Source organism: Canis aureus, chromosome 1, assembly GCF_053574225.1.
Source record: "Canis aureus isolate CA01 chromosome 1, VMU_Caureus_v.1.0, whole genome shotgun sequence".
Lineage (NCBI taxonomy): Eukaryota > Metazoa > Chordata > Mammalia > Carnivora > Canidae > Canis > Canis aureus.
In genome coordinates this window covers 117,257,110-117,269,465 of record NC_135611.1, presented here as the reverse complement: position 1 = coordinate 117,269,465, position 12,356 = coordinate 117,257,110, and the positions used below count along the sequence as shown (strand labels likewise).

Sequence of the window (12,356 nt, the reverse complement as noted above, 5' to 3'; positions counted from 1 at the left end):
ATACCTCCCCATGTGCCCCCACACAGCCTTCTGGGTCAGAAAGCCAGCACAGCTTCTCTGCTCTGCTTTCAGAAATTGTTACCAGCATGAAGTTCACCTACGACTGTCGTCACTTGATCACAGTATCTGGAGACAGGTGGGAAAGGCCTAGAGGCCACCCCTGGCTGGCCTCCCTCCAGTACCGGGCAAGACCAGATTGCTTTGGGGAGTGCAGGGGCTCAGATAGCAGGAACACCAAACTCCAAACCTGTCCGTTAAGAGAGCTCTACTATGGGTTCCAGCTTACTATTCTTTCCTTTGATGGCGTGTACCTCGGTGTCACACCAGCCCTGAGTTCCAATCCCAGATCTGCCTGCCATTTACTTAATTGGCACCTTGAGCAGGTCATTTCCCAGTGCTAAGCCTCAGTTTGCCCCTCTGTAAAAGATGACCCCCATGTCTTTGACAAACTGCAGTGAGGATCAAATAAGATAGTGTATAAAGTCCTTGACATGTGGCTGGTGCCCAAGGAAGTCCCTTTTGTCACTCCCTTTGATTTATTATGGTCCTTCCCCAGACCCCTTCCTTGAGTCTTGAGGTCTTCAGAACAGGTCCTGGTTTCCTGGGGTGCTCAGAACCCTGCCCAGGATGTAGACCCAGTGTGGCCTGGAGCCCTTGCACTAAGCTGCAGAGATTCGTTTTCCGGGAGGGGCCAGGGAATGAATGGGGTCTTGGCTGTGGTGACCTGGGTGGCTCCAGGTTCCGCTGGCCTCATGTTCACTGTTCTTGCTCCTTCCACATCTCTCTTTGGCCTCCAGCTGTGTGTTCATCTGGCATCTGGGCCCAGAGATCACTAACTGCATGAAGCAGCACTTGCTGGAGATTAACCACCGGGAGCAACAGCAGCAGCAGAACAGGAAGGACGAGAGGTGGAGCAGCCAGCCCAGGTCCTGTAGTCACTTGGCTGTCCCCCGTTTGTCTGCTAGAGAAAAGAAATGTCTTCCCGCCCTGGGCCCTGTGAGGACTAATGCTGAAGAAACAGCCGTGGCCAGGACAGCCTTAGGCCCTGCCTCTGCACACTCGCAGACTTTTGAGTACAAATTTATGATAATACATGTGAGAAGGGTTTTGAAGTAGAAAAACAGGGTGCCTGGAGAGCCTGTGCACACTGTGGTGGGGACACTCCAGGGGACTGTGGGGACCAAGGGGAGGTTCTGGACCCAGTGTGCAGTGGGGAGGGACAGAGTCGGAGAAGCATCCAGTGGAGTTGACGTGTCTTATTCCTCAAAGTCTTTCTGCTGCAAGACCGGTTTTATTTGGCATGAATTCATATTCTAATTTTTGTTAGGGATTTTAGTATAGAGGTCTAAGTTGAGGGGGAGATTTGGGGATTTATCCTCTCTTCTGCCTCTGGAGCCGTCCTTGTCCTCTGCTTTGAGGCTTTGCCACTGCCTCCCCACAGGGACCAGGCCAGGCCATGAGCCTCTTGTCCTATGTAGCATTGGAGGTCTTACAGAACTAGGTACCAAGGGAATGGGCGACTCCCCTTGGCTCCTGGTTTTGGGGCTTACACTCTGCCTTCGGTGTCCTCCACTGCCCACCTCTTGTCAAGCGTGTTTTAGGCTCCTGTACCCCAAAGAAGATAAAACCTCATTGCTACCCATCCTACCACGCACACTCACACTCACACACACACTTTCCAGAACAGAATGTGGCAGCTTAGTACTCAAGCCCCAATCTCTGCTTTGCTTTCAGTTACATTGCTATGGCCCTTAGAGAGTTTGTCTTATTTTTTGAGCCCAGGCTTTGTTATATCTTACTTATTGTGTTGGCATTTCCAGCAGAACAGATGTGGCAGGTGAGATCTCCCAGCACCATCATTTTTTTTTTTAAGATTTTATTTATTTTTTTATTTTTTAAAGATTTTATTTATTCATGAGAGACACAGAGAGAAAGAGAGGCAGAGACACAGGCAGAGGGAGAAGCAGGCTCCATGCAGGGAGCCTGATGCGGCACTCGATCCTGGGACTCCAGGATCACGCCCCGGGTTGAAGGCAGGCGCCAAGCCACTGAGCCACCCAGGGATCCCTTTTTTTTTTTTTTTTTAAGATTTTTATTTATTTATTTATTTATTCATGAGAGACACAGAGAAGCAGAGACACAGGCAGAGGGAGAAGCAGGCTCCCCGCAGGACTCTATCCTAGGATCCCGGGATCATGACCTGAGCCAAAAGGAGATGCTCAATCTCTGAGCCACCCAGGTGCCCCTCCCAGCCCCATCCTGACCAGAAGTCTATAATATGTTCATATGGAAGTTAGCACAGGGCTCAGCCCTAGGCAGATCCCTATCCATCCCACCCCCACCCCATTTACCTATTTCTCTACTTGCTGCCCCCATTCCTGGCCTCAGGCAGGAGACCTATACATCCATGCCCAGCGAGATTTGCTCCTTAAGCCCTGGAGAGCAGACGGAGGAGGAGCTGGAGGAAGAGTGTGAATCGGAAGAGTTGCTGAAGACCCCGTCCAAAGACAGCTTGGACCCAGGTTGGGAAAGGCACCTATCCAAGGGGGCCCTATTTTGGACTCTCAGTGTAAGGATTGTTGCTGGGTTTCGCCTACTACTTGGCGTTCAGAGCCTGGAAATGTAGCTCAATAATCCTATCAGTCAGAACTCCTTCAGTGTAATAGCGACCAGACTCATTAGGGGAGAGAGAATTTATTGGTTCATGTACCTGAAAATCAGAGCATTGGCTTCAGGCAATGGCCAGATCCTGGTAGTCAGGTGATGTTGAAGGAATATATTTTTCTCTGTCTCATGGCTCTGCTTTTTTCCATGTTAGCTTTGCTTTCAGGCAGACTCTCCCTTTCCTGGGGGCAAAGATTACCCCAGCAGCTCTAGATAATAAAACTCGATAGAAAAAGGAGCATCTCTTTCCCAGTAGCTCAAGCAGAATCCTGGGCTTGTGACTCTTGGTTCCGGTGTGAGACATGGTGCCCAATTCTGAGCCAGTGGCTGTGATTGGCCAGGTCTAAGTCATGTGGTCTTCCTTGAAGGGGGAGGCTTGACTCAGCTCCACTGGGACCACCTGACCAAAGAGGGTGGGCGGGGGTGCAGGGGATGGCCCAGGGAAAAAACAGGGCGCTCTTCCCCCGAAGACAACAGATTCTGTTGTTCAGGCAAAAGGGAGAATAGGGGATCCCTGGGTGGCGCAGCAGTTTGGCGCCTGCCTTTGGCCCAGGGCGCGATCCTGGAGACCCGGGATCGAATCCCACGTCGGGCTCCCGGTGCATGGAGCCTGCTTCTGTCTCTGCCTCTCTCTCTCTCTCTCTCTCTCTCTCTCTGTGACTATCATTAAAAAAAAAAGAGAATAGTAGTAACTCAATGACTTTGTAGCAGGCCAGGCTTTCTCTAAATTTCTGTCCTTCTGTACATCCCCTGGGCTTAGGCTTCATGGTTGCAAGATGGCTGCTGCTTGCATAGGATGGTCCATCCTATAGTCTCCTTTAGAGAGGAAACTTGCCCAGAAGCCCACTGCAGGCTTCTCTTGGGTCCCATTGGCCTTGATTCTCCAGCTGAGAGAGGCCAGGTGCTTCAGTGTGGAGTGGGGGCCTTGCCAATAGGAGCTGACTAGACAGTAGGCAACATGAATGTAAGTATTCAGCCTTGGGGGGGAAAAAAAAAAAAAGAATTCAGCCTTGGAAAAAAATCAGAGTGAGTGAATTTTCTTTGTTGCCACCCTCACACCCAATCCCATGTCCTCTCCAGGGTGACCACTTCTTTCAGTTTGGTATGAATCCTTATAGGCCTTTTCCTGAACTTTTGTATACGTATGCACACAGCCTTCGGAACATGTCAGATTTAGGTACATAAATTATATTCTGCAGACATCATTCTGTATATTTTTTCTCTCAGAAATATGTTGTTGGGGGCCACCTGGGTGGCTCAGTCAGTCCAACTCTAGGTTTTGGCTCAGGTTGTAATATCAAGCTCTGTGTCACCCTCTGCGCTCAGTGTGGCGTGTGCTTGAGATACTTTTTCTCTTCCTCTCTCTCTGCCCTTCTCCATGTGTGTACCCTCGTGCTCGCTCTCTCTCTCATAGGTAGGTAGGTAGGTAGATAGATAGATAAAATCTTTAAAAAAAAAAAAAGAAAGAAAGAAAGAAACCTCAACCTGTATGTTAGTGGATACAAAACAGGGGCCTCCCTCTTTTTTTCTTTTTTTAAAAGATTTGATTGATTGATTGATTGGTTGATTGATTTAGAGCAGGACCATGAGCAGAGGGAGGAGAGGGAATCTCAAGCAGACTCCCCACTGATCAGGAGTCTGACTCCCAACATGGGACTGGATCCCACGACCCTGAGTCACAACCTGAGCCAAAATCTAGAGTCAGATGCTCAACTGACTGAGCCCCCCAGACGCCCTAGAGGCCTCCCTCTTTCAACCAACAGCATATAGTAGGATATTTTAAGGTATTCACCTCTGGATGGACATTTAGGGTTTTGCCAACTGTACACCATTGTGAATACGGCCTTGTTGACTGCTCCTCGGCCTCCTCAGGCACACGTGAGAGTGTTTGTTCAGGACAGAGGCAAGGGCTGGCACTCCCAGGCCATGGGGTTAATACACACTTTATTTCAAAAGGGAACCCCAAGGACCCTCCAAATCCAGTTACTGCCCCACCTGGCAGTGTGAAGCCCTCTGTCCTGCCACGCTTTTGCCAATGCTTGGTAATATGAAGCATGTTAGTTTTGATGTCCTATGGAAATTTACATTTTCCTGACTGTTTGTAAGGCTGAGCATCGTTTATTATGTCTCTTGTTTTTTGTATTGTCTCTTTGGAGAATTGCCTGTTTATGTATGTTGCCCATTTGTCTTTTGGGTTGTTTAGTCTCTTTTCATGGATTCCATGTCTCTCTCCAGATCCTCAGTGTCTCCTGACCAATGGCAAACTGCCACTGTGGGCAAAGCGGCTGGTGAGTCTGCCCGGAGACCAGGACACTAGGGCTGGCAAAGTAGGGGTGCTGTCCTTCATGCTTTTCTTCTGGGAGCCCATATCCCTCTCCCTGTCTCTCATTTCCCTGGAGAGCCCCATCATCCTTCCAGTCTCAGCTTAGACACCCATTCATTCATGTGACACCTGTGCCAGGCTTGTTCTGACCCTTACATATGGTAGCAAGGCAGACATTTTCTAGTGTGGGAGATGGACAGCATCCATATTAAACAGGTAAGATGCATAGTATTTGGGAAGTTGATAAATGCTGCAGAGGAAAAAAAAATGAGAAGGAAAATAGCAAGGGTTGGGGGGAGGGGGCAACAACTTTAAGACAAACAAAAAAGGCCTCACTGAGATTATATTTGAACAGAGTTGAAACAAGGGAGAAATGCAGGTCCTGGGAAGGAATGTTCCAGGCAGAGAACAGTAAGCAAGACAAAGGCCATGAGGCAGATTGTGCTTATTAGCATGTTCGAAGTGCAGGGAGACCCAGCTGCCTGGGTTGAGTGTGAATGAGGGCAGGGTGGGGAGAGAGGGGCTTAGAGAGGTGATGGGGGCCAGATGGCATGGCACCATTTGGGCTGCACTGCGTTCCTCAAACACTCCTTATTGTCCTCCCCACTTATTTTTATCCCTGGCACTGAGTGAGATGGAGGCAAGGGAGGGCTCTGAGCTGAGGAAAGCCATGATCTAATGCAAAAGTGAACATGAGGGGCAAGCAGGGGTCCAGGGAGGAGGCTGTTAGGCTCATCCAGGAGATATTGGAGGCTGAGCTGGGTTGGGGTGTGGGCAGTAATGGGTGGAATTTTGGTGGATTTTGAGGGTGGAACCCAATGACTGGATGTGAGAGAAAGAAAGGGACGAAGATGATACTAGGATTGAATGAATAGTTGTTTACTTGGGGGAGGAGCAGGCTAGGAGCTGGTGGGTTAAAAGCTGACAGCAGAGTGGCAGCCGGGTGGCTCAGTCGTTTTGCATCTGCATTTAGCTCAGATCATGATCTCGGGGTCTGGGATCTAGCCCCGAATTGGGCTCCCTGCTCAGCAGGAAGTGTACCTCTCCCTCTGCTCCTCCCCGCTGCTCATGCACATGGTCTCTCTCTCTCTCTCTCTCACTCTCAAATAAAATCCTTAAAAAGAAGAAGCTGGCAGCAGAATCCTACATCCTAGGTTGGACAATTTATTTCAGTAACAGTGTTAGTCCTCAGATCAAAACCTTTCCCTCAGGGAAATCTCTGCCATCCGCTCCCCTGCAGACCAGGTCTCAAGACCTCAGGCTCCTCCTATCAGTGACTACAACAAGCGGAATTACAGCCAGTGAATATGCGTAGCACACTTGACTCTGTACAGGCTCTGTTCTAAGTCTTTTTTTTTTTTTAAGATTTTATTTATTCATGAGAGACACAGAGAGAGAGGCAGAGACACAGGCAGAGGGAGAAGCAGGCTCCATGCAGGAAGCCCGATGTAGGACTCGATCCCGGGACTCTGGGATCATGCATTGAGCCAAAGGCAGACACTCAACCGCTGAGCTACCCAGGCATCCCAGTTCTAAGTCTTTTATGTGTATTATCTCACCTGATCCCTGTTTCACAGATGGAGAAACTGAGGCCCAGAGAGGTTAAGTAACTTGTCCAGGGTCACACAGGAATTAGTGAACAAGGGCTGCTCCAGAGCCTGAGTTCTCAGAAACACCCACCCTCCACTGTCTCTCAAGCCAGTCTTCTTCAGAGGCCACACTGGGCAGGACCAGGGTGAGAGAAGTAGCCATATCTTGGATGCTGTTGGGATAGCAGTGCTGAGAGAATTGCTGAAGAAATACAGTATGGAGTATGAGGGACAATAGAAGGATGAGAGGTGATCTCCAGGTTTAGGGCCCGAGCCACCAGTGGGAATAGGACAGAGAAGGCTGCAGCAGAAGCTGATCTGGGGGAAAGATCAGGAGTTGCTTTCAAATGCCTACTTTGAAGTATCACTAAGAATCCATATAGACGGAAAGCAGTTGCGTATGCACTTCTGTAATTGAACAGAGGTTCGGGCTGGAGACGTTTATCTGGAAGTTGTTGCTGAGTGCTATTTAAAGCCAAGAGACTAGGGACGCCTGGGTGGCTCAGCGGTTGAGCGTCTGCCTTTGTGATCCCGGGGTCCTGGGATCAAGTCCCGCATTGGGCTCTCTGCAGGGAGCCTGCTTCTCCTTTCTCCTATGTCTCTGCCTCTCTCTGTGTGTCTCCTGTGAATAAATAAAGTCTTAAAAAAATAATAAATAAATAAAAAATAAAGCCAAGAGACTGGATGGAGTCCATGCAGAGTCCCTGGGCCCCATTAGAGTTGGTGAGCTCTTGGCCAGCTGTCTGACCATCCCCTGTCACCCTCAGCTAGGAGACGACGATGTGACAGATGGCTCAGCCTTCCATGCCAAGCGCAGCTACAAGCCACATGGCCGCTGGGCAGAGCGGGCTGACCAGAAGCCCCTCAAGACCATCCTGGATGCCCAGGACCTGGATTGCTACTTCACCCCCATGAAGCTTGAGAGCCTGGAGGACTCTGTTCTGGATACAGTGGAGCCCCAGAGCCTGGCAGGCCTGCTGAGTGAGGTACAGATCGCCCAGCCCAGCCCACAGGCCCTGCACTGTGACTGCCCACCCTGGACTCGGGGCCTCGGCAGTCTCCTTTTGAAAATCAGGCTAACCCGTCCCACTCTAGGGGGTGAAAGATGATTACATGACATGGTTGGGGGCGAGAGGGTGAGGCCCTGGGCCTGGGGTAAGTGAGACTTCCCAGGGCAGACTAGGAGCCTGGGGGTGGGTCGCTTGAGGGTTAAAAGCTTGGGCCCGAGAACAGGCCTATACCTGGCTGGGGGCATTTGAGCGATAGAGCCCTGGCCCTACCCCTTCCTGGCTGTGTGGTGACTTGTCACAAGGCTTGTCTAGGCTTCTGCTTTTAAAAAAGAAATGGTCATTTAAAAAAAGATAACCAATATATATATAATATATATATTTCTAAAAAATAGTCATAAAAAGAAAGCCTTCAGAGGGCTTTGATAGGAATCCAGTGCTGAGAATAGGGCCTGGGCCCTCAGAAGTCCTGAAGCAACTTTAGCTCTTGTTCTGTTATTTTCCAAACAAAATTAGTTTTTATTCTGTTGTACAAACTTTCTTTTTTTATTATTGTGGAATAATACACATGCGCTTTTGTGTACCAACCCTAGGTATACAGCTTGGTGAATTATTACCTATGTATGCACCTATGTGCCCCCCACCCAGGCCAAAATATAGAGTCTTTTCTACCTCCTGGAAGACCCCCCCCCCGTGCCCCTCCTCATCAGTACCCCCACCTGTGGTGAGCAGTCTTCTCATCTCTCACCAAGGATTAGTTTGTTCTTAAACGTCATTCAAACAGATTCTTGGAGGGTTGGAGCCATACCAATTCCTTACGTGTAAAGGGGCTGACTGATGGTCGTGCAGAAGGAGCACAGAATGAGCTCAAGATGAGCACATAAGGGGCCAGGCCCTGGCTTCCCGTGAGTGGCCAGCACATCTTTCCTGTTATTGTGGGTGTTGGTGGCCCATTTGCTGGCTTTCAAAGGGCCCCAGTTGCCATGGCTACCTTAGATGGCTGTGTTCTCTTCACCCCACAGTCGGAGAGCCCCCAGGAGAATGGCTGTGGGCACCCCTCCTTCTTGCCCCTACAGCGGGAGTCCTCTGAGGACAGTGAACTCATCATCTACTCCCTGGAGGCAGAGGTGACAGTCACAGGGACAGACAGGTGGGTGTCCTTTGCACCAAGGGAAGCCTTACGGTATTGGAGAGGGGAGGCCTGGGCTGATAGGCATGCCCTGGAAGAATTGCTCTCTGCACTCCCAGTAGGCCTGTGGGAGTGGAGTAGGCCCGGGTTGCGCAGGAGGCAGGAGAGGCGAGGCTGTGCTCCCAGTAGGAGCAGAGCACAGATGTCTGGGGGTTCAGGGTGGGGGCCAGCTCTTTACTACTAGTATGTTCTCACCCCCACTGCAGCGATTACTGCACAAAGGACATGAAGGGGAAGCCCAGAGACCAGCAGGGTGACTCCTACCTCAGAGGCTCCTCCATTAGCTCAAAGGATCGGAGCCCACCCGAAGGTGAGTGGGGATAGGCAGAGACCCTGCAGCAATCTGTTGGTCCAGCCAGGCCCCCTTCTGGGTGTTAATGGTGACCTGACTCCGTCTTCCTGAAGTTCAGAGTCTATCACAGAGACAGGCATGGGTCCCTTCTGTTACCTGAGGATTCTGGAGCCCTATTGCCCACTGGCAGGAGCCCAGCCCTGCCGCTTCCTCAAAGAACTTATTGGTCCATAAAAATGGAGAGAGGATATTATTAACCCCCGTTCTCCAGATGGGAAAATTGAAGCCCTGGGAAGCTGAACCACTTACCTGACTCACCCAGTAAGGGCCTGGCTTTGGACTCCTGACTCCCGCTCTGCCCCTCCAGACTCGGGGGAGTCAGAGGCCGACTTGGAGTGCAGCTTCACCACCATCCATTCGTCCCCTCCCCGGCCAACCCCTCGGTTTAACATGATGATGCCCCGCACACCAGGTAAGCAGGGGCCAGATATGGGGAAGACGAGGTGTGGGACTGGCTGGGGGATGGTCATGAGGTATAATCACTTTCCCCACATCAGCCCTGTACTTGATGACCACTGAGCCTCCATTTCCTCGCTGGGGAGACAGAGCCATTAGCCTCTCCTCGGTCTAGTGGCAGCAGGGTGTGTGATGGGCCAGTCCAGCTCTCTCCATTGTTATGCGTCTAGCTTGTTTGTCTGGGCGGCTGCCATGACTCATGGTGTTGACGACTCTCTCCTGACTCTCTCCTGCCCGCCCCCTCGCCTCCCCTTCGCCTCTCCCCAGGATGCCCAGGTACCACAGAAGAGTTATCCCAGCCCGAGGTGCTGGGCATATCCAACGGCTCCCTGCCCCAGACCCCTGAGCAGGAGAAGTTCCTCCGCCACCACTTCGAGACACTTACTGACGCACACCCCGAGGGTAGGGCCCTGCCTGGGCAGGCCATCCAGTGCTGGGCAAAGCATGGGTGTTTCGGGTAGGGTGGGTAGGGCTTCCCTGCATGGCTAGCAAGGGTGGAGGAGGGCTTGCGTTTTATCCTCAGGACTGAGCCACGCAGGCTCTTCTCCATGCTGTGTTTGCTCCCCAGGCATGGGTGTGTGCTCTTGAGGGCGTTTCTGGGGATCCACCTGCTGGTCTGTGGGTCTTCCTGGGCTCAGGGCTGGGCGGCTGGAGGGATTCTGAGGGCTCCGTTGGCCTCTTCCTCTAGAGCTCTTCCATGGATCCCTGAGAGACTTGGAGGCCCCTGAGGCTGAAGACTTCTTCAATCCCCGGCTTAGCATTTCAGCTCAGTTCCTCTCACGTCTCCAGAAAACATCCAGGTAGGAGCAGGTGCCCCTCCTACCCAAGCTCGCTCTCTCTCGCAGGACAGGACTGTGTCCCCTCAGGAGCCCCCAGGCCAGCCACAAACCCCTGCTTTCCTTCCCACAGGTTTACCCACACCTTCCCTCCCCGACTGCCCCTGCACCTGGTGAAGTCCCCAGAGGTCAAATTCACGGACCTTGGGTGCAGCCAGCCCAGGGCAGAGCCTCTGAGAGTAGGCGCTGGCTACACCTCCCCAGGCAGAACCAGCGTGAGTATGGGGCCACTTCTTTCAGGATTTAGGGCTGGGAGCAGGAGGCCTTCTTGTCCCCACCTCCTGGTTGTGCTTGCAGGTCCTCACTGGGAAAAAGGCTGAGGAGCCCCTTGAGACACTGGAGGCCTGGTTCCCACTGAGTGAGTGCCCCCATCTGCAGATAAACAGCCCTGGGCATCTCAGCAAATGGCCCCGGTGCCCATCTGAACTATGGGGCAGTAGGGATGGGCAGAGGCCACTCAGCCCCTGCAGCCTCCTGGGGTGGCCCCTCACATTGGCTCTCTGGCTGGGGTGTGAGAGTGAGCTGGCTGCTTCCTTTACAGCCCCCTGCCTCTCAGGCCTGGCATCCTGTGCCCCCTCCTCAGTGCTGCCTGCTGACAGGAAGCCTCTGGCGCCCATAGCCCTGCCCACTCCAGGCTTGACTCAGGGTGTCCACAGCCCCTCCTCCCACTCCTACATGGCGGCTGCTGCGAGCTCCCGCGCCAAGATGTCACGCAGCATCTCCCTCGAGGACAGTGAGGGCCCCGTGCTGGCTGAGCTGGCCAGGCCCCTCCCCAGGCCGTCCTCCGTTGGGGAACTGGTGTCCCTGGGCCAGGAGCTCCAGGCCATCCCCACCGCGGCAGCACCGGGCTCTAACAGCGAGGGCCGAGAACCTGCCTTGCTCTCCTTAGGGGGCAACCACGAGGCCCGGGCCAGCCTGAAGCTGACCCTGTCAAGCATCTGCGACAGGCTCTTGTTGCCCCCTCCCCCGTTGGATCCTGTGGCCACCCAGCCCAGCGTCACAACAGCCACCTTCCCAGTCCCCAGCCCCGTGGATGCAAGCTCCCTGGGGCTCCACAGTTCCACCTTTCTCCCGAGGCTCCTGGTCCCTGAGTCCCCCAACACCCCTGCCCACCCCAACAGCACCTCACTTCCAGAGACCAGGCCCGGGGTCCCTGGCAGCGTCACCTCCCTCCTGGAGCCCGCCCCTGGTGAGTACCACTCTTAGGCAAGGCTCATCCCTTGTACAGCTGGCTTTGCTCCAACGGTGGGCACTTGACCTGGCCACGGGGGCTGCACCATTCGTTCACTTAAATCTTTAGCGAGCACTTCATACATGTTGGGCTTTGTTCTAGACTCTGGGCATTGGGGCACAGTGGTTAACAAGACCACAAAGAATTGACCCCTTAACTGGGAAGACAGCCAGACATGAAACAAAGTGTTTAGTGTGTCACGAAGGAGTATGTGCTAAGGACAGAAATAAGAGAGAGGGCTTAGGGAACAAGCAGGGAGGCAGTGGTTACAGTTTAGAGAAGGATAATGAGAAAAGTCTTCAATCTGGAGAAGGAGGGCACTTGAGCAGAGCGGGAGGAAAGTGAGCCTCAGGGGACCGAGGGAAGTGTTCCAGGTGGAGGGACAGCAGTTGAGAGCAGCCAGCCATCCTGGCCTTTCTGAGACCAGCTGGAAAGCGGAGGTGTCTTTCTCATTCCCTCCCCTCTAACCCCAGATGCGCTCAGTCTGGTCCAGGGCGGCCCTGGACACTGGGAGGACCCTGGGGGGCCATTGAGGTTCCTGCCCCCAACTCCCCTTGAACTAAGCAGTGTGAGCACCATCGTGCACAGACTGCAGACTGCCTTCCAAGAAGCCATGGACCTTTACAACCTGGTGAGCCGAGCCCCGGGGTCAGAGGCATGGGCCAGGGGGCTCCCTGGGACAGCCTGCCTGAGCTGGCTGGGTGGTGGC

The 12,356-nt window shown here is 52.9% G+C and overlaps 1 protein-coding gene and 1 long non-coding RNA gene across 2 annotated transcripts in view; one reads left to right on the top strand and one right to left on the bottom strand.

The window, feature by feature from the left end:
* The window catches only part of WDR62 (WD repeat domain 62), a 47,755-nt gene that overhangs the window by 35,019 nt on the left and 380 nt on the right, over positions 1-12,356 (top strand). Inside the window, exons 18-31 of the mRNA XM_077853604.1 lie at positions 73-136; positions 798-926; positions 2,389-2,522; positions 4,900-4,952; positions 7,344-7,562; positions 8,606-8,733; positions 8,979-9,082; positions 9,432-9,536; positions 9,848-9,982; positions 10,269-10,380; positions 10,490-10,631; positions 10,714-10,774; positions 10,958-11,605; positions 12,121-12,278. Of these exons, the coding sequence (XP_077709730.1) occupies positions 73-136; positions 798-926; positions 2,389-2,522; positions 4,900-4,952; positions 7,344-7,562; positions 8,606-8,733; positions 8,979-9,082; positions 9,432-9,536; positions 9,848-9,982; positions 10,269-10,380; positions 10,490-10,631; positions 10,714-10,774; positions 10,958-11,605; positions 12,121-12,278 (2,192 nt within the window). The remainder of the gene's footprint in view (positions 1-72; positions 137-797; positions 927-2,388; positions 2,523-4,899; positions 4,953-7,343; positions 7,563-8,605; positions 8,734-8,978; positions 9,083-9,431; positions 9,537-9,847; positions 9,983-10,268; positions 10,381-10,489; positions 10,632-10,713; positions 10,775-10,957; positions 11,606-12,120; positions 12,279-12,356) is intronic.
* Positions 6,337-9,798, bottom strand: LOC144286789 (uncharacterized). The gene is made up of 2 exons (XR_013354747.1): positions 9,374-9,798; positions 6,337-7,198 (listed from the first exon to the last, which is right to left on the bottom strand). It is a non-coding gene; the product is annotated as an uncharacterized LOC144286789 (long non-coding RNA).